This window comes from Bolinopsis microptera, chromosome 3 (genome assembly GCF_026151205.1).
Source record: "Bolinopsis microptera isolate Bmic1 chromosome 3, MBARI_Bmic_1.0, whole genome shotgun sequence".
In the NCBI taxonomy this organism is placed as follows: Eukaryota; Metazoa; Ctenophora; class Tentaculata; order Lobata; family Bolinopsidae; genus Bolinopsis; species Bolinopsis microptera.
In genome coordinates this window covers 14247107-14273633 of record NC_087074.1, presented here as the reverse complement: position 1 = coordinate 14273633, position 26527 = coordinate 14247107, and the positions used below count along the sequence as shown (strand labels likewise).

Here is a 26527-nt window from a genome sequence, read left to right as displayed (position 1 = left end):
CTGAATTATGTTCACAATATATCCTAAACAACTTCTGTCAGATTTTGCATTGTCATATTATTTTTTCATGTTGAAAATATTTTTGGACTAATAGTCTGATACCAATAAAAAGGCTATAAACAATGGGAATAAAGATAGGCAACCTGAAGGCGAACAAAATGAGATGCGAATGGAATTGATAAACGCCGTCTTCTAACAATTAAATCTAATCAAGTTTGGGCTCAGTCAGATAAACTCAGTCTCCTTCTTAATGGATCTATTTAGGTCTGGGCATTGTTTTGGACGAATATCAATTTGAATAAATGTCGGCAAATAGGTACAATGCTGACCGGCTGTTAGATGGCTATTAGCCGGCTGTTAGATGGCTATTAGCCAGCTGTTAGATGGCTATTAGCCGGCTGTTAGATGGCTATTAGCCGGCTGTTAGATGGCTATTAGCCGGCTGTTAGATGGCTATTAGCCGGCTGTTAGATGGCTATTAGCCGACTGTTAGATGGCTATTAGCCGGCTGTTAGCTGGCTATTAGCCGGCTGTTAGATGGCTATTAGCCGGCTGTTAGATGGCTATTAGCCGGCTGTTAGATGGCTATTAGCCGGCTGTTAGATGGCTATTAGCCGGCTGTTAGAGGGCTATTAGCCGGCTGTTAGATGGCTATTAGCCGGCTGTTAGCCGGCTGTTAGATGGCTATAAGCCGGCTGTTAGATGGCTATAAGCCGGCTGTTAGATGGCTATTAGCCGGCTGTTAGATGGCTATTAGCCGGCTGTTAGATGGCTATTAGCCGGCTGTTAGATGGCTATTAGCCGGCTGTTAGATGGCTATAAAACCACAAAAAGAATAAGATTTTCAAAAGAAAGAAAAGAATTATCACCTAGTGACGCACGCTTCATGATCGAATGGGAATTTAAAATGAAGAGAAAAGTAGTTAAATCAGTCAAAGATGCCGTTTATATATCCGTATGGAGTATTATAGAAGTACACTTAAAGAAATCTTTTTAAAGTTAGAACTTATCTAAATCTTGAAAAGTCAAATAACCGTTTATAAGCTAAAGTGCTTAACCAGATTCAGTCATGAGTTTATGCCCAAAAAGTGAAGACGCAATTCAAACACAACAGATTGTCTAATTTTTCTTGCAAAAATTTGTTCGATAGAGAGCAAACACCAAAATAGCGACTTTTACTTTTAGCCTTCTCTAATGAGTGCGCAAGTACCTAAGGCAATTCGGTAACCGTGCGTTAAGTGTCCGTTAATTGTGCGTTAACCGTGCCTTGACCGTGCGTTAAGTGACCATCGACAGATTACCGAATTGCCGTACCTAATAACGGCGGTTTATAAAAACCGCCATATCAACCTTTAACTGTCTAAAAATCTCAGATTTATATTTCTTTGGCAAAATATTAAAATCAGTAAAATGTCGTGAGATGAAATTTAAGGGGGTAAAAACTAAAAACTACGTAATCGTACCCATAAAAGGCATAGATTCAAGCAGCATGAAAGAGACAGTTCACAATTTACAGAAAGCGGAGCTGTAAGTAGACTAATAAAAAGAAACAATATTCAATAACTCTGGTATGTTAAGCTTGCCCACAGTAAGGATTGGAACTAATAAAAAAAGCTGTCGTCATGCACATGACATGTCACGTGTACCAGGGGTATTTTATGCAAACCCGTTAATAACGAGCATTACGTAGTTGGTGGATTGAAAATTTGCTTGATTTAAGAGGGTTGCATTTATTTTAGTAAGGGCGTTGTATCATGCAGCTTATAAGATTACTAGTGGACAAATTTCCTTCTTCAGCCAAACTAAGTAAGCACGTAAGTGCAGGCCGGACGATGACGGAAGCAAAAGTTTAAGTAATTATGATTTTTAGGCACGTGCTTTTGCAAAATCGGACAATTTGTGATAATGTCGTCAATATTTTTACAAATTCATGTTGACAGCGATAGTTCAATCCATAGTTGTTACGGACGTCCTGGACGAACTTTAAAAAGGTGCCGAACTGGACGAATTTTGTAACGAAATAGACGAACTTTAACCGAATTTTTAATGACCTCCCAAAATTCAGATCACTGGACAATTGAAATACCAATTTTCTAAATTTTGCTCACCACAAATTGTACACGGCGTACACGCTATACAATATTGTATACAGCGCACTTGTTTACAAGTGTAATAGTGATCGCACCTAAGCCATTCATTATAAAATCAAAACATATGCCAAGAAAATTTACGCAACGAATTTTCACGAATTTTCACGAATTTTTAAAAGGTGCCGAACTGGACGAACTTTTCGCATTTCTTCGACGAACTTAACAACTATGGTTCAATCTGATCACACGATAAAACAAAATGAGAATACCATAAAACAAGAAACGAGAAACAAAACTCTAGCTACAGCACACGTGCAGTTAGCACACGTGCATTTAGCATATTTTACTTTTAGTGCAGTATACTTACCGGACAGCATTCGGTGTGAAGATTCTGGGTCATATCCAACTGATGATTCATTGCCAAATGATTACAAAGTGAACAAAGTTATGCTGCAAACCAAAGAGCACTCAGTTGACAGGTCTTACTCCGCATGTATTATTCAAGAGAGAGGGGGCAGGCTGCTACTTTTCACAACTGCTCGACACGTGATTCTACTACGTTTTATGATAATTATAAATCATAATATATGATAAATGCAGATTGAAGCTGCAGGAATACATGACAATGCAATGTTTGTTCTTACAAATGTATGAGATAGCTGACATAAAGCTGAGCTGGATGTAAACACTCAGAAAGTTAGTTAAATGGGGCAAGTGTTTGAGACTAGATTTGTGGCATGGTTATTCAGTGGCAATTTAGACTTTAGTTGCAAAATCAAATGACAAAGCAATGTGGAGACAAATGACAAAGCAATGTGAAGACAATTGATGAGGCAATTTGAAAACAAATGATGAGGCAATTTGGAGGATAGAACCGTTGTTCAGCACGATAGCTATCGTTTCTATCCTCCAAATTACCCCATCATTCATCAAATGTCGAGGTCACAAATCAACAAGACCTTAACCACAGATCAACCAAACCTTCTTATAGATTAAGGGGGTAGGGGGGTCTTTATGAAATTTCTCTCGAAATTGATTTTATAGTTATTTCTAATAGAGGGGAGTGATATCTATCTGCTACTTTTGGTCCCATGGAAAAATATTGTTCCTAGCCGAAATTATTGCCGGCCAAAGGTCATGTATCTCCTGCTACATTTTTTGAGTAATCACCCTGAAACTTTCAGGATATGTTCTAAGGACCATTTAGAAACTTTTGCTCGTTTTATTATTCGATTTTGAAAATCTTGGACCTCTTTTTTTGACGATTTTTCTAGGTCCAAGATTTTCAAAATGGAATTAAAAATGTTTAAAGGCCTATCTCGAAATTCTAAAACGAGTAAAAGTTTTTAAATGGTCCTTAGAACATATCCTGAAAGTTTCAAGGTGATTGCTCACCTTGTAGGAGGAGATAGATTTTTAGACTCGATTTTCAGGGCGCACGATTGAAAATCGCTCGCACAAAACAATTACACATGAGCGGCAATAATTTCGGCTAGGAACAATATTTTTCCATGGGACCAAAAGTAGCAGATAGATATCACTCCCCTCTGTTAGAAACAATTATAAAATCAATTTCGAGAGAAATTTCATAAAGACCCCCCCCCCTGCCCCCTTAACATAACTTTGACATTTGTGCTCGGTCTTAATACCACTATCATGGCTGAGGTCACGTGACTATGACCTGGTAACCACTATCATTGTTTTGACCACACAATTAAAATTTAAAATTAATAGATGTGACGATTTTATTGCGAATAAAAATTCGGATAATTAGACTAAATAGACAAATTAATGGATCCTTCTTGAGAATTGTCTGATAAGAAATTTTAGAATCAAAGTGAATAAAATGCAGGATTATCCTTTATTTGCTGATTGCAGGGCATTGTTGGACTTGGTACAGAAATATCGTCGTTTTAATTCCCGTCTAACAAAAATTGGTACGAAACGCCACAGTCAAATCTAAACTTTTCAATTACAGTGGAACTGGTCAATTTGGTACAGATCGACAAAGCTTTTAGAGACTGTACGATACATCATCTTGAATCCTGATGTATAACCTTATCTTGCATTTACATTAATTCAGATACCAGCTACATCCATGATTATTTTGAGCCCTTGAAGTTGGATCGGTGATGAACCGACAAAAAGAAATGACAATTAAGTATTAACCATTATAGCATATTTTACAGATCATTAAGAATAAGATGAGTGGAAGTTATAAATAGTAAACAGTTAACTGGAAAAAACCTCACGAAAGACGTCATTATGCAACATAACAAGTAATACGTATATAATATGTATTGTATCAATGTATTTGGAACATAACAAGTGTGACATGTTAACTAAAATGGCAACAATGTCCGTGTTGAATGAAATTGATGTGAACTAGATATCAAAGCTTTGTCAATGAAGATTCTGAGTGGGTAGCCCACGCCCCACATATAGCTCTCTTGGTATTCAAGCTGAACTGATGCACACAATTTAAAAGGTCGAATCTAAACCAACGAAAACAAGGAACTATCTAAAAGCTAATGAAGAGTTGGTGAGAAAGGACGAGATTGGACCAGCAATCAACACAAGAACGAAGCCATCTACACGTTCCTCCGTGGCGGTCTCCCTGTATCCAGCACTCATGGTTAAGAGGTTCATTTTAACGAGTAACTGAACAAGCAAATTAAAGGGTCATGTAAGAGGGTTATAGAGCAGGGACCTTTTAAGGACCCATATTACAAGGTAGAAAGCAGAGCAGGGTGTGTTCGTGTGTTAATGTGGTAATGTGGCTAGGTTAGGGTAAAGTGGCCAAAGTAGCGTATTAAACCGGGGTACGGCCCGTACTGCGGGTAATGGGCTCATTGTAGGATGTAATTGAGCGAAAAGATAAAGTAAAAGTGGTTTGTCATTGTGTCACGCCCATCCAGGCACCAAATGTTGATGCGATGACTTTCGCACCAAACAGTAATTCAATTAACTAATTAATTCACAATGGGGTTTAAAATCGGGATAGTTGGGAAGAAAAGGAAGTTGCCCTGAATTATGTTCACAATATATCCTAAACAACTTCTGTCAGATTTTGCATTGTCATATTATTTTTTCATGTTGAAAATATTTTTGGACTAATAGTCTGATACCAATGAAAAGGGTATAAACAATGGGAATAAAGATAGGCAACCTGAAGGCAAACAAAATGAGATGCGAATGGAATTGATAAACGCCATCTTCTAACAATTAAATCTAATCAAGTTTGGGCTCAGTCAGATAAACTCAGTCTCCTTCTTAATGGATCTATTTAGGTCTGGGCATTGTTTTGGACGAATATCAATTTGAATAAATGTCGGCAAATAGGTACAATGCTGACCGGCTGTTAGATGGCTATTAGCCGGCTGTTAGATGGCTATTAGCCAGCTGTTAGATGGCTATTAGCCGGCTGTTAGATGGCTATTAGCCGGCTGTTAGATGGCTATTAGCCGGCTGTTAGATGGCTATTAGCCGGCTGTTAGATGGCTATTAGCCGACTGTTAGATGGCTATTAGCCGGCTGTTAGCTGGCTATTAGCCTTAGATGGCTATTAGCCGGCTGTTAGATGGCTATTAGCCGGCTGTTAGAGGCTATAGCCGGCTGTTCGATGGCTATAGCCGGCTGTTAGATGGTCTATTAGCCGGCTGTTAGATGGCTATTAGCCGGCTGTTAGATTGGCTATTAGCCGGCTGTTAGAGGCTATTAGGCCGGCTGTTAGATGGCTATTAGCCGGCTGTTAGATCGCTAGTAGCCGGCTGTTAGAGGCTTTAGCCGGCTGTAAGATGGCTATTAGCCGGCTGTTAGATGGCTATTAGCCGGCTGTTAGATGGCTGTTAGCCGGCTGTTACAGTGAAAGCCATTAATGTGTTATTTATTTACTGGAGATCTGAACAAAATATTGTTAATATATTAAAAAGCCTGTCGTACTCATTAATTAGAATGAAGTAAAGCTTTGTTAATGCAAAACGGTCTAATTTTCATAAATATTAATAAAATATTATTAATAATAAGAATCATTTGATGAATCGTTATTGTGTTGTAAGCTGACACAAACGCGCCGACAGGACGCTGATTGAAGAGTATTGAATAATTGATTATTAAAGCAAATGAATTATATGACGTCACGTGAAATACAATTTAAGTGACGTTATTGGGTATTGTTATTCTGATTTGTGCGTCAAGTTCTCATTTAACACGGAAGTTGTTTAATTAGATGCACTATTTAGCTGTATGATAAATTTTGAGGTAATTTTGTATAATTTCATGCTTGTAATTAAAGATCGTCCACATGTAAAGTAAGTCAGATTTTTGTCATTTCAGACCCCCCCCCCTCTTCAGCCGGAGTTTAGCAGTTCCGGACTGAGCAGGTCCGGAATTCTATATTTCACGATGAAAGCAACTGAGTAGTACGTGCTTTTAAAAAATACAAACAAAATACAGTAAGACAATGACAAAAAAACAACATATTCAATCGCAACAGAATAATGCAATATTTACATAAAAGAAGAGACAGTAATCGGTATTTACAGGTACTATGACTAATACTAATCCAGTATTATCATTACAATGACTAACTACTAATGCAGCAGCATTATTATTACTATGACTAATAACATTTGAAGTTCGGAGAGGTGGTTAAACAGCAGTACTGAGTGCAGTTATACTTACATACCACCTGGTATAATACATAGTATATAATATTACCCACCTCTCATAACCGCATAACAAATTATCGGTTCATTTAACACGTGTCAGTAATGGAATAATGGTTTGACAGCTGGTTAAATACAATGAAGGTTTGACAGTCTGAAGTTGTATTAAGCAGTTGTTAAGCAGTTCGCAGCTGTTTTACACAGTTATACCGCAAGTCGCGTAATTTATAGTTAGTACAGTAAAAAGTCTTTAGCATATTAAATTTAAAAAAGTGAGAGTATTTCTGAGAAGAAAACTAGCTCTCACAAAACTTACCTTGGAATCGTCGTAAACGATGCCTCTATTGATAACTTTAGAGTATTCAGTAGTAGGGTTGACGGAGTTACGTTGTGCTCTCGCTGGGGTTGGAGCCAAAGACGACCCCAGTCTCAATTCAGGGGGCTGTAGGGACATCTAACTGCTGATCCAATAAAAACAACAACAAACTATTGAGGGAGGTGTGCACTGTGCAGTGTGATTACATAGCACCAGATAGCTATGTAACTTTGCGATAAACTGAAACTATGCTGTATTGGTCATCTGTATAGATGAACGAGCTGCTTATAGAAATGTACTCTTAGTTCAGTTGGTCAGAGAGTTGGATTCGAAGTGGAGTCAGGATCTAAAGAAGAGTTCCGTAAGTCTTGGGCTGCTTTTGTTACCTGATACCACCTTTCTGACGAGGTTTCAGTTTGAGGGTTTGAATCTTAATTTTGAGTACGGTTTATTTGGATAATAATATTAACAAAAATGATTAAGAAAAATGTTTAAAATACACATCATACAAAGTTTAACGGATCAAGTTGTCTATAGTAAATAGTTATTCACTAAATAATTACAAAAAACCAATAAAGGCACGAAATATGCTAATGATATGCGAATATTTATTCGTGTATTTTATGCATAATATAAACTTGTAAATGATACGGTTTAAACAGAATACAAGCTGCAGGAGGAGGGGAAGAGTTCCAACAATTTAGACAATGTAATTAATTGGCAGCATGTACAGGCAGCATGTATCTAATGTATGTCCTGGTCTATTACAGTCGTTAACAGTTCAATTATCTGCCAATTAAACGTCACCATGGTTACTACACCCAATTATCTGACACACAAGACAACTTATCTCAATGAAGTACGGGTCATCATCAAGACTGCTGCAATTAATTAATCGTGGCGTTTATTTTGGTCTGTTTTGTAAGCCTTTCATTTAGTGGCCGCTACAGACACAAAGCTAGTAAAATGCTATAATTGCTCAGGGTTATTTGTGCAGCTGTTCGTGCCCAATTTGCCGTTATGATCGTTAATGATGGATAACCCTTGCCTCTAACGGACGGATAACAATATTCACAATAGCATCTTCATAGTTGGAATTCAAATTGTGCAGTGAAGCAGACAATTTACCGGGGCTGTAACTGGTTAGTGTTTGGGGTGAGATGTAGTGTTAGTCATGGGAGTTAGAGTAGATAACAGCTTGATAACGGGGATAAAACGCAAGATATAAAATGTTCCATCCCTTTACATAGTGCGATGATATTTTGTAGATATCATGTCATACAATGTGATGGCCATTGGCCCTGTTAAAGCTTAACGAATCTCAACATAGGTCACATAGGTAAGTCACATGTGTGATGATGTGATGTCATAAATTTTACTTTACTTTACTTTATCATCTAACACGTCCTCTAAAATATATCGTCAGTAAGATTTCTAGACTTATAAATATTGTACATCTGTCGGTCGATACTATTTCACAATAAGTAAAACGTTTCAATAAGCGATGAAAATTACAAGGGAGGCATTGGATATAGTCTGTAGCAATTCAATAGGATAAACTCCGTTATTAATGTTCACAAATTTACAAACAGTTGAAAAGTAAACCAGGAGTCAACCGACTACTTTGTTCTTGTCGCCAAAATATAATTCTAAAACAATACTGTCGCGGCTTGACACGGTGTGGAGCGACTTCAATGCGGCAGATCAGTGTTCAAACTTCGATCAGATGATCAGGTGGATGTGACAATAGAACATTGGAACTTGATCAGCACTACACAATACACAAATGTTTGAAGATTAATTCGAGGGGCTATTCATGTGTATTTAATGTTAATTCTGTGAACTCTCGAGCTGAAACAAGAGTTTATGTCATGATACCACTCTATATTCAGCAAAAATGTCCATTAAAAATGAAAATATTCTAGGTCCATACAGGCAGGAAACCGATTGATGGCTGAGAAAGGTGAGGCAGAATCGTTGAACGATAACAGTCCGGATAAGTCCTGCACTCAAGTAGAGATCAAATGATAAGAAATGAGAAGGACTACTAGCACTAAACAAAAGCAGGTAGCTAGGTGGGGTGGTCCGATATACCTACTTTACAGGTTTATATGCTGAAGAAGCACTTAGCTGTATCACTTTGGTAGGTTTTACCAATAGTTAGGTATAACATCTTACATAATATCATGATCAAGCTGCACAAAGTGCCTTAAAGTATTGGCAGCAGTGGCATAACTGTGTTTAGTACCTGTGACATGACTAAGAATCTGTGTTTAGTCACTGAAACTGTGTTTAGTCACTGAAACTGTGTTTAGTCACTGAAACTGTGCCTCAGGCAACAAAGTTTGTTTAGTTTGGCAGGAAGGAACAATGAACTAGCTAGACTGTTTTAGGAAGCAAAAAACCGTGTTAGGAAGGAAGGTCCAGTGAATTAGCCGTATGACGTGTCGAGTCCAACTAGGCCTGACAAGGACGACCAGTATAAAGCTGCAGCAATAACACCGGCAAGTAGGCAATAATCAAACGTAATCTGTACATTCCTATTGTATACGTGATTACAAGCTTTTGTAGTCTCACAATTACTGGCAGCACTCAGATTAGATCAACAGATTTGTGGGATGGCAAGAGTGTAGGTCAACAGAATGTATCATGCTTTATACCAGAATGTACCTACTGCAGGGAATGTACCATGCTTTATACCAGAATGTACTGCAGGGAATGTACCCATGCTTACTAGAATATAAACAGACTGGGCCTGAGCCAAGCGATGAAGGTATTAGAAACAAAGCACATCAACAGCATACATTGCAGTATATAACACATGTTGTATAAACGGAACAGGACTGGAGGACTCACAATCAAAAGAGCAGATATTGGAGATCTAAGTTTAAAATTCCGGCCGCTAACGACGGGGCAACCAGGCACACAAAGGAATGCTGACCACCATTCCACGCGACAAAGATACAGCCCAAAAGGTATTTAATCATTTAACCAGTAATATAATATAAGCCGGCATGAAATACAAGTTTGTCTTGAAATAACAAAAGGTTGATCCAGGCCCGGCAGCGGGCACTCGGGCAGGTTGGCGAGCGTAATTTGGCAAGTTGGTCGGTTATTGTGTGGGAATACTAGAGATTCCTTTTGATCCTTCACAATCTGTAACGTCATACAGACCGCAGTGTGTGTTGTGGGTGACAAGACGTTTCCGGGAAACGTGCACCATGCACATTGCACATTGCACATTGCACATTGCACATTGCACATTGCACATTGCACATTGCACATTGCACATTGCACATTGCACATTGCACATTGCACATTGCACATTGCACATTGCATATTGCACATTGCACACGTGCACCATGCACATCGCACATTGCACCATGCACATTGCACCATGCACATTGCACATTTCACATTGCACCATGCACATTGCATTATGTTATACTGACATGTAAAATAGTAAGAGTGCCGAAACTGTCGGATGTTGTGAAGAGTATAATAGACCCGCTATTGAAGTATAAAAGTATAAGCAAGTATAAGCAACATCTTATTCTCTATATCAGAGGTAACAAATAAAAAAAACAAAGGTGCGGTTGAAAAGCTTAAAAACGCCCCAAAAAGAGAGATACATTTGTGAAATATAGCACTAAGTTAAACACGTGTCATCTTAAAACTGGCGGAATAGTAGATTATTTTTTACATATTACCTATATTATCTACCCTACCCCACTTCTTAAAATAGCCTTACAACAACCAGGATTATGGAACCTTTGCCTTCTCTAAAAGTCTAAACCCTAATTCTTACATTAACGCTTACATTAACGCTTACCCCTGGACCTTATCTCTCTCTCGTCCGAGTAGAGTGAAACAACTTTGTACAGTGAAATATTAAAGCCAAAGAAGGAAGACAAATTCCTGGAAATGAGAAGTTAAAGAACAGTGTGACAAGCAGGGACGTAGCCAGGATTTTTCTTTGAGGGGGGCTGTCGGCGAGCGAAGCGAGCCGACGCGTCCAATCAAGCTGCGCAGCGAGCGAAGCGAGCAAGCTGTGGCAGGGGTCTGGGGGCGCAGCCCCCAGCGGGGTCCAGGGGCGGAGCCCCTTGGCGGGGGCTAGGGGGGCGCAGCCCCCCGGAAATTTTTTGCGAAACAGGGTGTTTTAGACGACATTTGGCATTAAAGAAATTTGTAGGACAGCAATAAACTGGGATTGAAAAGAATCAAGTACTCACGTAAATTTGGTAACTTCACAACAGCAATCTGCATTCTCCAATCAGAATTTACGACTTACTCAGGCCTCATCGTCTTAAGATTTTTACATTTCCTACGGTCTAGGGGACACTATTGACTATAATTATAGAAGTCTTCTAGAATGTTTGCTTGGATTTAATGACATATATTTACTAATCCACAGTTCAAATCTTTGACTGACTGCAGTCATAAATACAGCCCAGTTACCAGGCGACCATGGGGACTAGGGGGCTTATCTTTTTTCTGGGGTTCGATTTTTTCCGGGGGGGCTGCCGCCCCCCTAGCCCCCCCCCCCCCCCTGGCTACGTGCCTGGTGACAAGCTAATATTCCATGTTCTTTCTGATCATTTAAAATGTTTACATAACTTAATGACTTTTAAAGCACATTTACTACTAAGTAGCGCCGAGGGAAATTATTCTAATATGTAGTTGAATATTTGCTGTATATCATGCACGTTCTCCCACCACTTCACTTAGTACCGCGCCCCTTAATCATTAATTGGGATCAGTTGTCGTGACGTTCTAGAGAACAAGATAATATCATACACGTAAAACAGCCCACGTGCACGATGTTCATTAAGTTTTTACATACACGGATGAGTGCTGTTGAGCAGGTTAACTGAAACTATTGAGGTTAACTGACTTGAGTCTAAAAAACGTTACCTAATTTACTTGAGAGACTACCTGAGAAACAAAATTACTGGATATGGCGTTCTAACAGAAAAATTAACGATTATTCTCGGATATTTAACACCGAAATACTACTAGTAGCTGCACCCTCGTCTGGTATTATAATGTTAATAGCGACACCTAGATATTTGCAAGATCTCAGAATCGATTTGACCAAATTCTGACGGCTCTCGACGAATGGGCGGGGACGCGAAAAATAGAACATTAAAGTACAACTTTAAAATACAAAGTCAAAATACATTTTATGCCCCAAAATTGCACCGTTTGCACTGGATGATGATATTGATATTACAAAATTCGAAGATGATGTTGATATCGTCAATTCTACAAAAAATTATGAAATCATTATTAGGAAATTTTTATGATTCGGTCATGCGCTAAATTGTATTATATAAGTCATTTCTCTACTATACATAGGGTTTAGCAGGTACTCTTATATATCTTAATATACGGTAGCCTAGAAGTAGATAATATGCTTAATGTTATTGCAATTGAACCAAATACTCTGAATTTGGGCGCACTAGGAGCGGTTAGGAGTTTAGAAGCTAGTTAACGAGCTAGGAAGCTATAAAGCTATGAAGTTATCAAATAATGGTCTAAATATAAAGATGAGGTTAAAGTTAAACTTAACGGGTTTAATTAACGCTCGATATACTTTATTGCAATTATTCTTAGTATGGCCACATTATCTAATTTTAGAAACTTCAGCACTGTCACAGCAAAACGGTTTTTGTATCGATGAGTAATTTTACACGATCCCCAAGTTTTAGACAACCTCAGATTGGGGCAGGCCCAACCAAATTCTAACCAGAATATCAACCAAATCTACAGAGTACAGCCCAACGCTGTAACGGCCATACAAAGCAATTGGTAGAGCAAAGAAATTGTAAAATCAGCACGTGTGACGTGATTTTGAGTGAAACGATTGCAAAATCTGTGAGCGACTGCCGACTGTGTGATCACAGCGGGAATACCCACGCCTTGGTGCTGACAACAGTGCAACATTAGACATATTACCACTGTTCGACTGATCTTACATATCGTTTACATGTACATTATAACAACAATAATGGCTGCTTAAATTCTAATTTCCACGCTTCGTAACACAAATGTTTCGCAAGATATCTAAATTTAAGTGCAGTTACATGACGATTGACAGGACTGCAGGATCACCACAGAATGACCGAATTTACATTAACATAGTACACTTCGTGACGTCATAGTACACTTCGTGACCAGAGTCATGTTCTATAATATTTAGAATTTGATGTATATTTTTCCGATGTACAACAGATGGTGAAATTAGGCAAAATTTAAAAGCTTTTTTCAACTGAGTAACTGCAAAAATAGAACACTTCCTAATCTACTGATATATTTATAAAAGTAAAACTAAAAGAAATACATTCAGATAAAAAACGGTCAAACGTTTAAAGGGCAGACGCGAACAAGCAAAGCATGACAAAGGGAGCATGTTGCCAAGGTAACTTTACTGTACACAATATAAAAGTGAAGTAGTCAAATAAAAGGTGTTCAGATAAAGCGGTCATTTGTATGCGAGCTATGATACTGACCAAGTAACAAATAAAACTAGGATATCTCAGATACTCAATGAAACAATAAGTTTTATTTTACATTCCTTTAATCATAAATAAGATAAGAGCTTAAACCACGAATTAGTTAACTAGAGGTAAGCTTGAGGAAATATTCGTTGGTGATTGTATATAATTATTTTTAAAACTTTATTTGGTTGTTAGTATTTTTATTGTGGCATGTGGTTGAATTTAGGGGAATTTAGTGAGACAAGGTAAATTTCTCAATTGTCTTAGAAAAATGTCTACTTTACAGTAAATAGATCTTAAGGCTGAGCGTGAGTTTGAGACGAATTTAGCTTTCATTTCAGACTTCAGGACCACACTAGGATACCACGCTGCTGAACACCGCAGAGCAGACGACCCACACTACACTCCCATATCGGGAAAAAGAGACTTAGCAAAATTCTTCGAAAACTTCGAATTTAGCATATCAGAACAATGTAAGGATACCCTAGATACCTTTATAAGAGAAGGCTTAGCAATAGAACGCACTAAACCGAAAATTAATAACATGTGTGGAAACGGTTTTACAGACTAATTTCTAGTACACTTTTACTACGCTGATCTGAGGGTTGTAAACTTTTCTGTTGTGATTTTTTCTTATTGGTAACCCGATTTTTCTCGCATGTACCTATGTGTACACTCTTTTCAGTGTAACCTTGATAAAGTCCAATGCGTGACGAAAATTTGGTTTTACAGTTTACTTAGTCCCTTGTTTCACTTTGTTCGCAGTTTTATTTCGGGAGACGTGAAGTCTAAAATGAAAGCTAAATTCGTACTTTACAGTAGGCAATGCTGAGTGGCAGGAATAAGGAACCAAAACGCTTGGGGCTAATAATGGCCCATACTGACCAAGTAAATAGTGACAATAAAACTGGTATGTTTAAGATGCGACAGTCCAACACAATGACAATATAGGATAGTAGGATATATTGTCCGACTAACATGGGGTATTGTTGACCTATTAAAACTCGCTATTCTGAGGTATTTGGTCAAGTCTCTGTGTTCCACGGAATTGGAATTGTGAACATGTACTTGAGGAGGGACCATATAATGTGACAAAAGGAACGCCATCTTAGGACGCGAGGAGAGTTATGACTCCTGTAACAGAAAGTTTAAAGTAATACAAGTAGTTGCTTGTTTCAGTAAAAAACATTTATAAATATCTTTGAAGTGGTAAAGAAAAGTAAAGCAGTGGTTTAACTCTTATATTGAACAAACAGTTGCACTATCAGATGTAAAGAGTGAGGTCAACTTGAAGAATTATCCCAAATAAGACCGGTAAATACCACATGAACGTAAAAACTTTATCACTCAATCATAATTCATATTCTCTACATCAGTCATGCTCATAAAGTTATAAACACGACACAGTGTGGTTATATAACATTAGTCAGGACTCATAAAAACGATAAGGGATAACATTAGTCAGGCTAATAAAGTTGTAAACGCAAGCTGCAGGGTGTACTGTGTTGTAAAGTAGTAATATAAGGGGTAACATATTATATGAGGGGTAATATAAGGGGTACAGTGTGTTATAAAGTTATAAGTAGTAAGTTATATAAGTAGTAAGTTATATAAGTAGTAAGTTATATAAGTAGTAAGTTATATAAGTAGTAAGTTATATAAGTAGTAAGTTATATAAGTAGTAAGTTATATAAGTAGTAAGTTATATAAGTAGTAAGTTATATAAGTAGTAAGTTATATAAGTAGTAAGTTATATAAGTAGTAAGGGGTAACGATTTAGATTAGTCCACACCTCTCTCTCTCCCACAAGACGGATGATATCGCATCTTTCGTCTGATTCTAATCATATTATTGGAATAATATACTTGGTGTTGACAAATTGCCGGATATTTGGGCGACACATATAACCTGATATTATAGATATTATAGAGAGAAGATATTACACATGAGCACATGGTATAGAGGGCACATGGGTCCCCCGAACGGGGCTGATAATGGGTTACAGATGACAAGGTTACAGGTGACAAGGTTACAGATGACAAGGTTACAGGTGACAAGGTTACAGATGACAAGGTTACAGATGACAAGGTTACAGGTCACAAGGTTACAGGTCATAACATTAAAATTCTAATGATTACAATAGAATTTCGAAACAGGATGTTGAATATAATTACATAACACTCATATATAATTACATAACACTCATATCAGGTAATAACAACTGAAAAGTTACATATCAGAATTTAATAAAAACTCACCTTTTCCTTCTCAACAGAAACCTCAGGGACTACAGTAGCAGTTTGTTTCTTTATAATGAACTTGTTATCGCTGATCAACACAATTTCCTTCTTCTCTTCTTCCGCAAAGCCGTCACACGAGCACGCGTTTCCCATTTTAAAGTCAGTTCGAGGAGTTTACCAATGGATCATTGTACGAAACCAGCGTGGAGTGTATTTAACTTTAAGAGAGTCAAGTCAAAACATTGGAGGACGGACACTGGACAGGTGCAATCAAAGCTATATTTAAATATCCAGCCTATCTTATACGATTAAAACCTAAGCTTTAAACAATAGTATTTCTATTGAAACGAGATCAAATTGCAGTCATCATGGTGCCATAATAAGTAAAGAACCGCAATGTAAAAAGTACAATTTACAAAGTACAATGTACATTAGATATCACAACGTACTGCACAAAGTCAACACTGTGCGGCTGAAAACAGCGGCAACAAATGCTAATAGTAATGCATGATTCAGAGGTTGTAATCCTAGACACCGTGCCACAACCTCTGAATCAAATTTGTACAAAGGTAATCAGATGTGTTGATGGAGATACGACCATATTACTGCTGGATAATGCCACCTGTACATGTATCGTTACTTCTGACCAATACGTTACTTCAGACCAATACAATCAGTTGAGTAAAACACAGAAGGAGAGAGAAGGAGGGAAAAAGAGAGAGGGAGAGAGGTACTACTTCTGATCAAAATTGCAGTATTACAAGCAAGAAAAGACGGAGCGGGGGAAATGTTGAAGGAAGAACAATTTTCTGAAATTAAAGGAAAGCCTCCACAAGGATCTTCTTTAACACTAACTTCATCAGAAACAACAACTTAAGAATGTTTTTGAATTGTTGTCAATACGGAGACACTAAAATAGGAAGCAAGACAAGAAATTCGCATATTTTGGTATATATTCTGCTTGTCGAGTCTTCTACCGTTGAATAACACAGTTGTCGCTATTCGTGAGCAATTCCAACGGAAATGCGGAAGAAAGAATGCTCTCGCAGGTCATTTAAACTTATGTCTTTCAAGGAAATTCTATTTTAACTTAATGTGTTATTAATGCGTTAATGCAGCTCGATTAAATAATTGCTGGTATCAAGCAAGCTTCAAGTGTGCATGCTGACATAATACATATGATTTTAATTTTTAGGCGTTCATAACTCATATCTGGAGATACATACTGACTTCAGAATCTCTGTCTTCGTTAATGATTTCTTAAAAGCAAAGATTAAAAAGGAGGTGTGAAAACCATGAAAAATGCCGAGTTTCACCACAGTTATAAGTAACGTTACAGGCAGTTAACGTGGTTACAGGTAGACACATAAAACTGACGGTTAGTGAGCGGCCAATTTAACCGTGACAGTTAACTATTAAACGGTAATAGTTGCTTACTAACTCTCAAAATATTGTGTGGAGATGACGATTATTGTGTCAACATGCAGAATGCAGAATGCAGATCTATCTGAGCCAAACAAACTACACCAGTCAGGAAATGACATTTCTGAACTTTAATGTTTGATTTACAATTAATGTGTAGATAATCTATTAAAAACTTTGTTACTGATCAGTAAATGTACATTTTTGCACCAATGATTTGCTGTAATGATGTCATTGAAGCATTTAACAGTTCATAATCAGCAAGGAATGATCGTGTGATAATGTGATAATATTATGACAGATCTTAAAAATATCATTATAATTGTCACGATTGGAACTAATTACCAGCATTGCCAATCATTCTAAGCCAAGCTATGTCAAATAGTTGGTCACAATTTCCGCTTCAACTATTGATTAGTTTACAAAATTTGGTCAAAAGCTCCTTCTTATTTGTTTACTTTTCTGATATCAGCCTCAAAATATACTGTCGGCAACATCAAAAATAAGCCTATGAGACAAAATTTATTAGAGAATATTGAAGATGCATTGTTTTAGGTATAAATGAATGGGTTATCTCTGCCATTAACTTATATACATTTCCCCCAGAAAGTTGAAAGAAAGTAATCAAAAATGTAAAATTGAACCATCATATCGACACTTCTTACTTACTTATTTTTTGTAGCCTTAAACATTGAACATTATATTCATCATTTTCTATTCACATTGTTAGACGAAATCGTCAAAATGGATCAAATCTTAACGTTTCAGGCGGTTCCGTCGGATGGGAAAAAACATTTAAGATTGGAATCTACAAGCCAAATATGTGAGAGATTCAAAATAATTTATCAGAGAAGATATGGGACTGAATTTTAAAACAGGTGTGGAGTGCGGACAATATAGCCAAGTGCCGGCTATTTACTTATCTTCTACCCAATCAAACGACGCAGCGGCGAGACGGCCAATATATATCCTCACTGCTTTTTGTAACTACGATATACTACTTAAAAAACCTCCTTATATGGTATTATGACTTTTCTTCATGAAGGCCGACTAGACCTAGTTTTGGTGTGTTTACTACTGGTCAAGGTCATTTTAAGCAGAGTCGCAAAATAGAAAATGAAATGAAGGAGGTGACTACTGACTTGTAATGCGACTTGTTCAGATTAGTCAAATGTAACCGTGTGAGAGCTATAAATAAAAATAGTTCCATCAGCCCAAAAAATTTCGAGGGAAAAAGTGATTCACCAGAATACTTTGTCTGCCAGCAAATGGGAAAAATGGCAGATGGAACAATGCACTTCATTGATGATTGAAAAAATGTTATGGTAAGTTTAAGGTTGGTACAAGAATAAATGGTGCAAAGTACTAACTTAAAATACTTATTTTATGGAAAATATCAACGTTTTTAGCACCTCCTAAATGGTAGTAGATAGAAATATTTGCTATATTTTGATATTTAGGAAAGATTTTACGCAAAAGATTCATGGGAACATTTTTAAATAAGCCAAATTCTCACGGTAAATATTCGGTACAGACAAATAACTAAAGAATTGTTAACAGCCAAGAATTCCAAATATCATGGTCATTTTCCGGCAGTAGTACAGATGAACAATGCACAATCTGATTGTATTTCCAGCAGTGTCATTGGATTCTTAGCCAGTAGCCACGGAGTAAATCAAATGAATAGAGCTTTAACTCTTTAAAATTATTTAGTTATATTTTATACAATATCTTTGTCGCATAGTAGCAGGGTAGTAAATACAGTGTTTCGTTTCGTTTCGATAGAATGACGCTGCACGGATGCATCAGATGTATTATGTGACCAATATTTTATTCAGTAAAATAACGGCTAACAAAATTGTAAATTAAACTTAAAGATTATGATTCAATCAGTAGGGAACTTTTGATGGTTTAATGATATCCCCAAGGATAAATATAAATGCTAATAAATGTTAATTGCGTCGCAGTAATCTAATTAAACATACAAAGCAATATCATTATCGATAAGAATAGCAAATTGTCACTTCATAATTTTCATGAAATGTTGTGTGTTCGTTCATTTGAAACAATCAAGTCATGACAAAACATCACAAAATCAGACGAACGCTGTGACTGTAGCTCCATTCTTTGAACAATTACTTTCGATTATTATTTTTCTATGTCTTATTAAATATTGTGTCTTTATTTGTGGTTTTGTCGATTCGTGTTGTATGTAAGAATAATATCTTCCGTTCATAAAAATAGTGGTTAGTAAAATTATAATAAACACGATCGCAAAACTCATTTGTCCATTGTTATAAATAATTAAACTTACTGTACATTGGTAGAACTACTAAATCGATCCAATTTCATCTTCCCAACATAAAAATGGTAACACGACTTGCTAAATCAGACTGACAAACAATCCAAAGACAAAAAGTAACAAACAAAACAACAAGTAATAACCGAATAAACAACATTTTAAAACTTAAAACACAACAAATAATAAACAAAAGTTTAAAACTTGAAAATGCACCTACCCTGGGTTTCTGGTCGGACATCTCGTAAAGTGACTTGCTCCTCTGCTTCCTTCCTATAGTGGGAACCGGTTCTGGGTCTGTTGAGGACATCTCCATCGCACTGAGGGTAATTAAACTATTAGCTTGTGGTTAGTGCAAGTGGGCTCATTAATTAATTAGTTGTTAGTAAAAATGGAGCATTCTTTCTGGATCAGTTAGTCGTGTTATTAGACAATTTTCGAAACCATATTTAGAGTAAAGCTAGGAGCTTAAAATGTGCTGACAAACAATTTCAAAATCCTAGGTCAAGTTTTTCCTAAGAGATCAGAAAAGAAATGCAGTAATAGTAAAATATGATCAAATAATATCATCAGGCAATGAAACACGATCGTAATAAATGCTAAAGTGTTAAGTCAAGGACCTGGTGAAATGTTCTAGGTGTAAATATGCGACAACTAAAAGTTGTTCCAGATTTAAAGAAGCTCTCCAAAAATCAGACACATTCAGCCACAGCAAATCAATCTGGGCTTTTTAAAAGAAGGTTAAAGAAAGCAGTCTAAAATCGGTGCAGACTACAATGATCACACATTTGATCGCACAATGATCACACATACTTAGGTCTAGGACTAGGGTTAGTGACTGTACTTATAGATCTCTGTCTACACGAAGAGTCTTCCGTGACTTTCATCTTTTTGATAGGATCACTGATAATAAAATGTCACGTGATTAATGGTGATACAGGGTATTCACGAAACACAGCTGGATGCTCCTTCATAAATAAATATACAGATGTTTGAAACCATTCCGATGTATCATGAACAGTGAACACCCTGTATATGAGGATCAAGATGTGATCACGTGATGTTACTTGAACTTCACCGTGCTAACTGTATGTAGCGGTGAAACTACATGTACTCTAGTTCGACACGTACTTTAGTTCGACACGTACTTTAGTTCGACACGTACTTTAGTTCGACACGTACTTTAGTTCGACACGTACTTTAGTTCGACACGTACTTTAGTTCGACACGTACTTTAGTTCGACACGTACTTTAGTTCGACACGTACTTTAGTTCGACACGTACTTTAGTTCGACACGTACTGAAGTTCGACACGTACTGAAGTTCGACAAAAGAACTTCGACTGTCTAACTACGGTGCACTACCTGGACTCTAATTCGACATTAATTTGAACAAAACTAATTAATTAAATTAACTAAATCGATACAAAGCATCGATGGTTGGAATTTTCATAGCATCGATTATACCATAATTATACCATGAAACTATTCGTTTTCTGCCTATTTCGAGTGTTTCACTTGTATGATATAATATTAAGATAATGCTCTTAAAATCCAGCAACGAATAAATTGGCGAACAAAAGCCATGAACTCGTGTTAATTGATTTAATTAAGTTTTCCTACCGTACAAATGCTATCTTATCGGACTCAAATTGGTCGTGGATAAATCGTGAAATAATTTGAATACAGCAAACATCAGGCCTTTCATGATCATTTATCAATATGGACAGCTACAAGTACGAGTCGAACAAGAGTACGAGTCGAATTAGAGTAGTAGTATGTGAATCTATCCAAGTATCCCTGAACGTGCGAGCCAGATTTAACTCTATGGGGGATGATCTTGAGCACAATACTTCATACACGTGTTACTTATTATTTTTACTGGGTATTGCATGGTATTCAGGACATGAAAGAAGATATTAAACTTAAATAGAAATTTGGAAAATGTAGCAAACCACGAAACTTAACGTTGAAACAATTTCGAAATCAATGTATACCGTACTATTTATTATAGTTATTTCTGTAGACTGAAGACCAGTATATTGGGCATGAAATAAACCCGCACAGCAAGTATCAAATTTCACAGAGAACAATAATGGTGTATTCAACTATGTAGTACCAGTTTATAATGCGTTAGGCGGATGACGACTATTATTGTTTAGTAGCAGCACTAGCATAAGAGTCTAGAGTAGAGATCTTGGATTTTTAATTTTACTTAAACCTGTTTAATTTTTATTAACTGCATTAACAATTAAATTTATCTGCCTGAAAAGGGTGGATTTCATTATATTTCATTTATTCATTATTTTATTATTTATTCATTATTTTATTCATTTCATTTATTCAATATTGATTATATTTCATTATATTTACCTCGCTTGACGGTTGAAGGGGTTGCGCCCCATAGGGCGTATCTCGGTGATCGCATCAGCACTTTCTTCACAGTCCATCTTGGTATCCTGGGTGGTATCGTCTACTCCATCAAACTCTAGCTTCCTATCAGAGAAAGACAGGTCAACCGTTGAAAAGAACAATTTCAAACACATGTTGGAACGTTTGCGTAATACTGAGGTCACGTTTGTATGCAGCCAACCTTATGCCACGCTTTAATTGAAGAAACTTGGTCTAATTACAAATTTGATCAGTTGATACGTTGTTTCAAAACGTTTTGGTGCCCGATGGTCGTGACGGTCGTGATGGTCGTGATGGTCGTGCTGGTCGTGATGGTCGTGATAGTCGTGATAGTCAGAAAGATCAAGGTCACAATGCATTTATTAACGCATGTTCAGCTCATTGATCTATTTATATTAACAAAGGGCTCATATTATATCGCTCTAACAAATCATATCACGAGACTTGGGATTTTACGGGGGATATCGATTGGTGACAAATATTTTTTTAACATGTAACAATAGAAAAGTACAAGACAATCTCAGTTTTTGAAAAATGCATATTTATTGTTTTTTTATTAGCAAATACACTGTGATGATAACAATAGTGGAATAACAAAATAGGCAACTGCACTACATCTTGATTCATAAAATAATAACAAACAATAATCGCTCCTCATAGTATACAATCAATCTTAGTTTTAATTGTATCATAATTAGAAAGCTAGCTTTCACAAGTAAGAAAATTCCGCAAAACAGAAAAAACCACCTAAGGGAGCGGTCACATATCACATGACGTCACATATCACATCCCACCTCCCCCGTCAGCAGCCGAGGGGGGAGGTGGGTTTGGAGCCGGCTTTGCAGCCGAACAAACCGGTTTTATATAAACCCTAACCCCAACCCGAAGCTAACCATAACCTTAACCACGACACTTACCTTAAACAATCGAAGGAACAATGGGTCCAAAAGAAGTGCAATCTCTTTAGTATTCTACTATCCTATTGAATAGGTCAATAGCCATACTGTTAGGATAAAAATGGTCTAAAAAAGATTACGCCTTTCTGTAACAATAGGTTTCACAAGATCCATTCATAGAATCACAGAACAATAAAGCATGGGAATCAGATATTGCGAAATTTCCACATTTTCACATCACGATTCGATTGGCCTTTAAATAGACGATATCTAAAATACTGACTATCACGATCAGAGCAAGCGGATGGAGAATCATATGACGCTACAATTATACACTCACGACACTAAGAAACCATGCTTTCTCGTCTCAATGTACTGAATAAAATATAACAATGCCAGGTATTAATATTATTCGCATACTCCACGTAGTACCAGTGGCGTAACGAAAGGCCTCGCTATGCGGGGAGGGGGCGCCATCATAGGGGCGCCAAATCGTCGTTAGAAGTGGGACAATTTTTTTTAAACTGAAATAACTAAAAACTTAACTAAAGAAACACATTATTTCAGGGATTTTAACAGCGAATCCTCCCAAATCGAATAATTTTTTCAATTTTACATTTCTAATTTCCAAGGAGGGGCGCCAAAAGAGCGCAGGGGGCGCAACCTTACGCCACCGCGGAGTACCTTCTGTATAAATATAACGCACTGACTGCACCGAAGAGAACGTATATCAGTAAACTCGCCTTTATTATGTCGAACTCTCAAACAATTGTAGTTGTGTAAGAAGAGCCGATTCATTACTGATAGGCTACCCTGGTTAACACAGGTCTCCTCACATGTTGAACTTAATCATCATGATTGAAAATGTCCATATGTTGTTCAGCTAAACAACTCTAAAACGATAGGGACCAGGGAGAGCTACTACGCGAACAATAATTCACAAAATCACAAGGTTGGTAAATTTTAGAGTCAGTCAGCGGGACACGACTGACGATGACGATACATCAAAAGCGCAAGAGTGCGTCCAGTGCCCAATTTATTGGCAACGTGTTGATGTTAATCATCAACAAATAACGTATGCAAAGCACTGAAATATATTCCCGTTGATGTATGCTAACATCTCATAAATATTATCGGACTTTAAACTTATTAGTTTTGAGTTATGTAGCTGCAATCGGATATAGCAATACTATTAACAGTAACTTTCTTATAAATCCCATAAATATTTAACAAATCTACTTGACTTGTTAAATACCATGAAGCTCCCCAAGATTTACAGGGGCTGTTTAATAAATATGTGACAAGATATTGTCCGGCTTCCTAAGGCGTGATAATTCCTGTTTTGAGGTTGCTTTGGAAGTTTGGAGCAGTAACTACCCTACTTACCTCCCAATAACATACAATAACACGATACAGTAACACGGATGTATACGATAGTATTTTAATTGGATACATCAGTTTGATACGTTAATCACTTGTAAATATCAACAGACAGATGACTATCATCTGATGTAGTAATACACTTTAAATTCACACATCATAGTAGCACACACCATAGTAGGGACCACCTTGTAACTGGTCCCACTGGCACCAGTCACAAGGTGGGCCCTACTATGGTGTGTGCTAGTGTGCCAGAACCTTACGAATATAAATTATAGTGTATTTGAAAACGTCCACCTAAAATGATGTTCAGCCAATGGAAAATAATAAACACTCACCTGGCTAAAATGATAAACAGTCCCTGGAAACGATCATTTCGGCAAGGATTTATGAATTGAAAAAAAGTCCGTTTACAACTCGAGTGGGTAGTGATCCGTTTTCTGTTTTTAAATCCCGCCGAATGTCTAATATTAGTAAACTGGTGAGGCACTGGTGTCCGAGAGTGCTGCAGCTGTGTTATCCAACTATTTATTATTGTATACCACCCGAATGCCGAGCTTAATTGAGGCAATTGCTAAACTATGCAGCCAAAACCGCTTCATTCACAGTTATAGTTTTCAATAGGTTAAATTACTGTCTATTAGCCAGGAATTCAACCGATTTTATAAGTATCCTTTGTTTTTGAAGAATGTCGACTCTCGGTCACATCGAAGCTAAGGAGCATAGCGTCACGAACTACCAATCACTAAATAATATCCAATTATTTCAGGAATTGAAAAATACCACGACAAAGCATAGATTTTCTTGGGAAAAGATGGTTATTTTCTCGAGAAACCACAGCACGATTTTAGTGATATTGAAGGCACAAGTTGAAGATTAAGCAATCATTCTACGAATATCAAGCATCGAAAGATCAAAGAATAGAGTGATATTCAGTCTGAAGGTCTGACACTGGAATTCTAGAGTAAGGAACAGCTGGGAGACCTGTTGACAATTCCCGAAACTATAAATACAGAATAAATATGGAATAATGGAAGGGTCACCACAACATATGATCACGATTCTTTTATTTGTTACAGAGCAACAAGCCGTATTAGGAAGTGTTGTATTATTGATAGAAACTTTTTTTTGGTACTGTTGAATGTCGATGGTTAATTTCGATCAAGAATCACCCAATAATATTGGGCCAATATAAAATAAATTAAGTTGGTCACGGTGGCACATAAGGCTTCGTACCCAAAATTTTAATTACACCGCTTTACCCAGTTTGAGCAAAATCATACATATCGTAAAAGTAAACTGAGACAATTGAAAGTTTCGTAAAGCATTGAAAGGCTAAAGCTGATGATCAAGTCTTATTGTTTGTTAGATTAATAATTCAAGTTGCACAATAAGTTACGGTGAAAAGTTTATTAATAGTAATGCTACTTTCCTGGAAAGGGTAATGATCAGTATATCGAGCCAGTCCCAAACTGATCTAGCCTCAACTGTATTAGCCGTTTCTCAATCGAGGTTGAAATAGACGGATGTGTATTCCCATGTTTGTATACAGAATCTCCATTAGACGGAAATGATCCCTTGAAAGTCGAACACTCTTCAGTGCAACTAACGAGTACTATGGAGGCTCAACGTGACTCTCACCGAATATTATTACAATATTCTAGGAAAAGTATGGCTAAAGTACTAGTAATCACGGGTGGATAAGTATATGCGATTTAAAAAGTAATATTTTGACACTTGATAATGAGCACTGATACTAAGACGATTAAGTTCCGCCGATAACAGTATAGGTAATATAGGTAATATGGGTAATAATATAGGTTTATAGGCTTATGTTATAGGTAATACAGCTGAGAGAGTGCAGTGTGTGGTGCACCATACAATCACTTCATAATATCATACCAGTTCAAGTTGATCAACACAAAAGTGTTGTGCGGTTTCATGAATAACGTCTGAGAAAAGACCATTAATCATGATCTCATTAATATTCGCTCGAGGATAAATGGTTCTACGGAAAAAAACCTTTGTAGTTTTATCATGAAGTAAGTGTAAAAGCCTCAAATAAAGAAAAAAACAGAGAAAAAATAGATCGTCATGAACAAGAGCTAATATTGTAATATTGCATCGGATTGAAAGCAGCAACATGTGCTGGAGCAGCATCGAGAGCTTCAACATCAGCCGAGATTAATCAAGATTACTAAGTCTGGCCAACTTAAGACCACAACATCATAATATATCCGACAAAATAAAATATCAATGATTATCATCAACTGATGATCATCAACTGATGATACTTATGAGGCCGC

At 37.0% G+C, this 26527-nt stretch overlaps 1 protein-coding gene across 1 annotated transcript in view; it reads right to left on the bottom strand.

The window, feature by feature from the left end:
• LOC134813642 (calcium/calmodulin-dependent protein kinase kinase 2-like) overlaps nucleotides 1-26527 on the bottom strand; it is a 68355-nt gene that overhangs the window by 19324 nt on the left and 22504 nt on the right. The window contains exons 7-9 of the mRNA XM_063821524.1: nucleotides 21907-22029; nucleotides 20348-20437; nucleotides 19755-19854 (exon numbers count right to left, since the gene is read on the bottom strand). Of these exons, the coding sequence (XP_063677594.1) occupies nucleotides 19755-19854; nucleotides 20348-20437; nucleotides 21907-22029 (313 nt within the window). The remainder of the gene's footprint in view (nucleotides 1-19754; nucleotides 19855-20347; nucleotides 20438-21906; nucleotides 22030-26527) is intronic.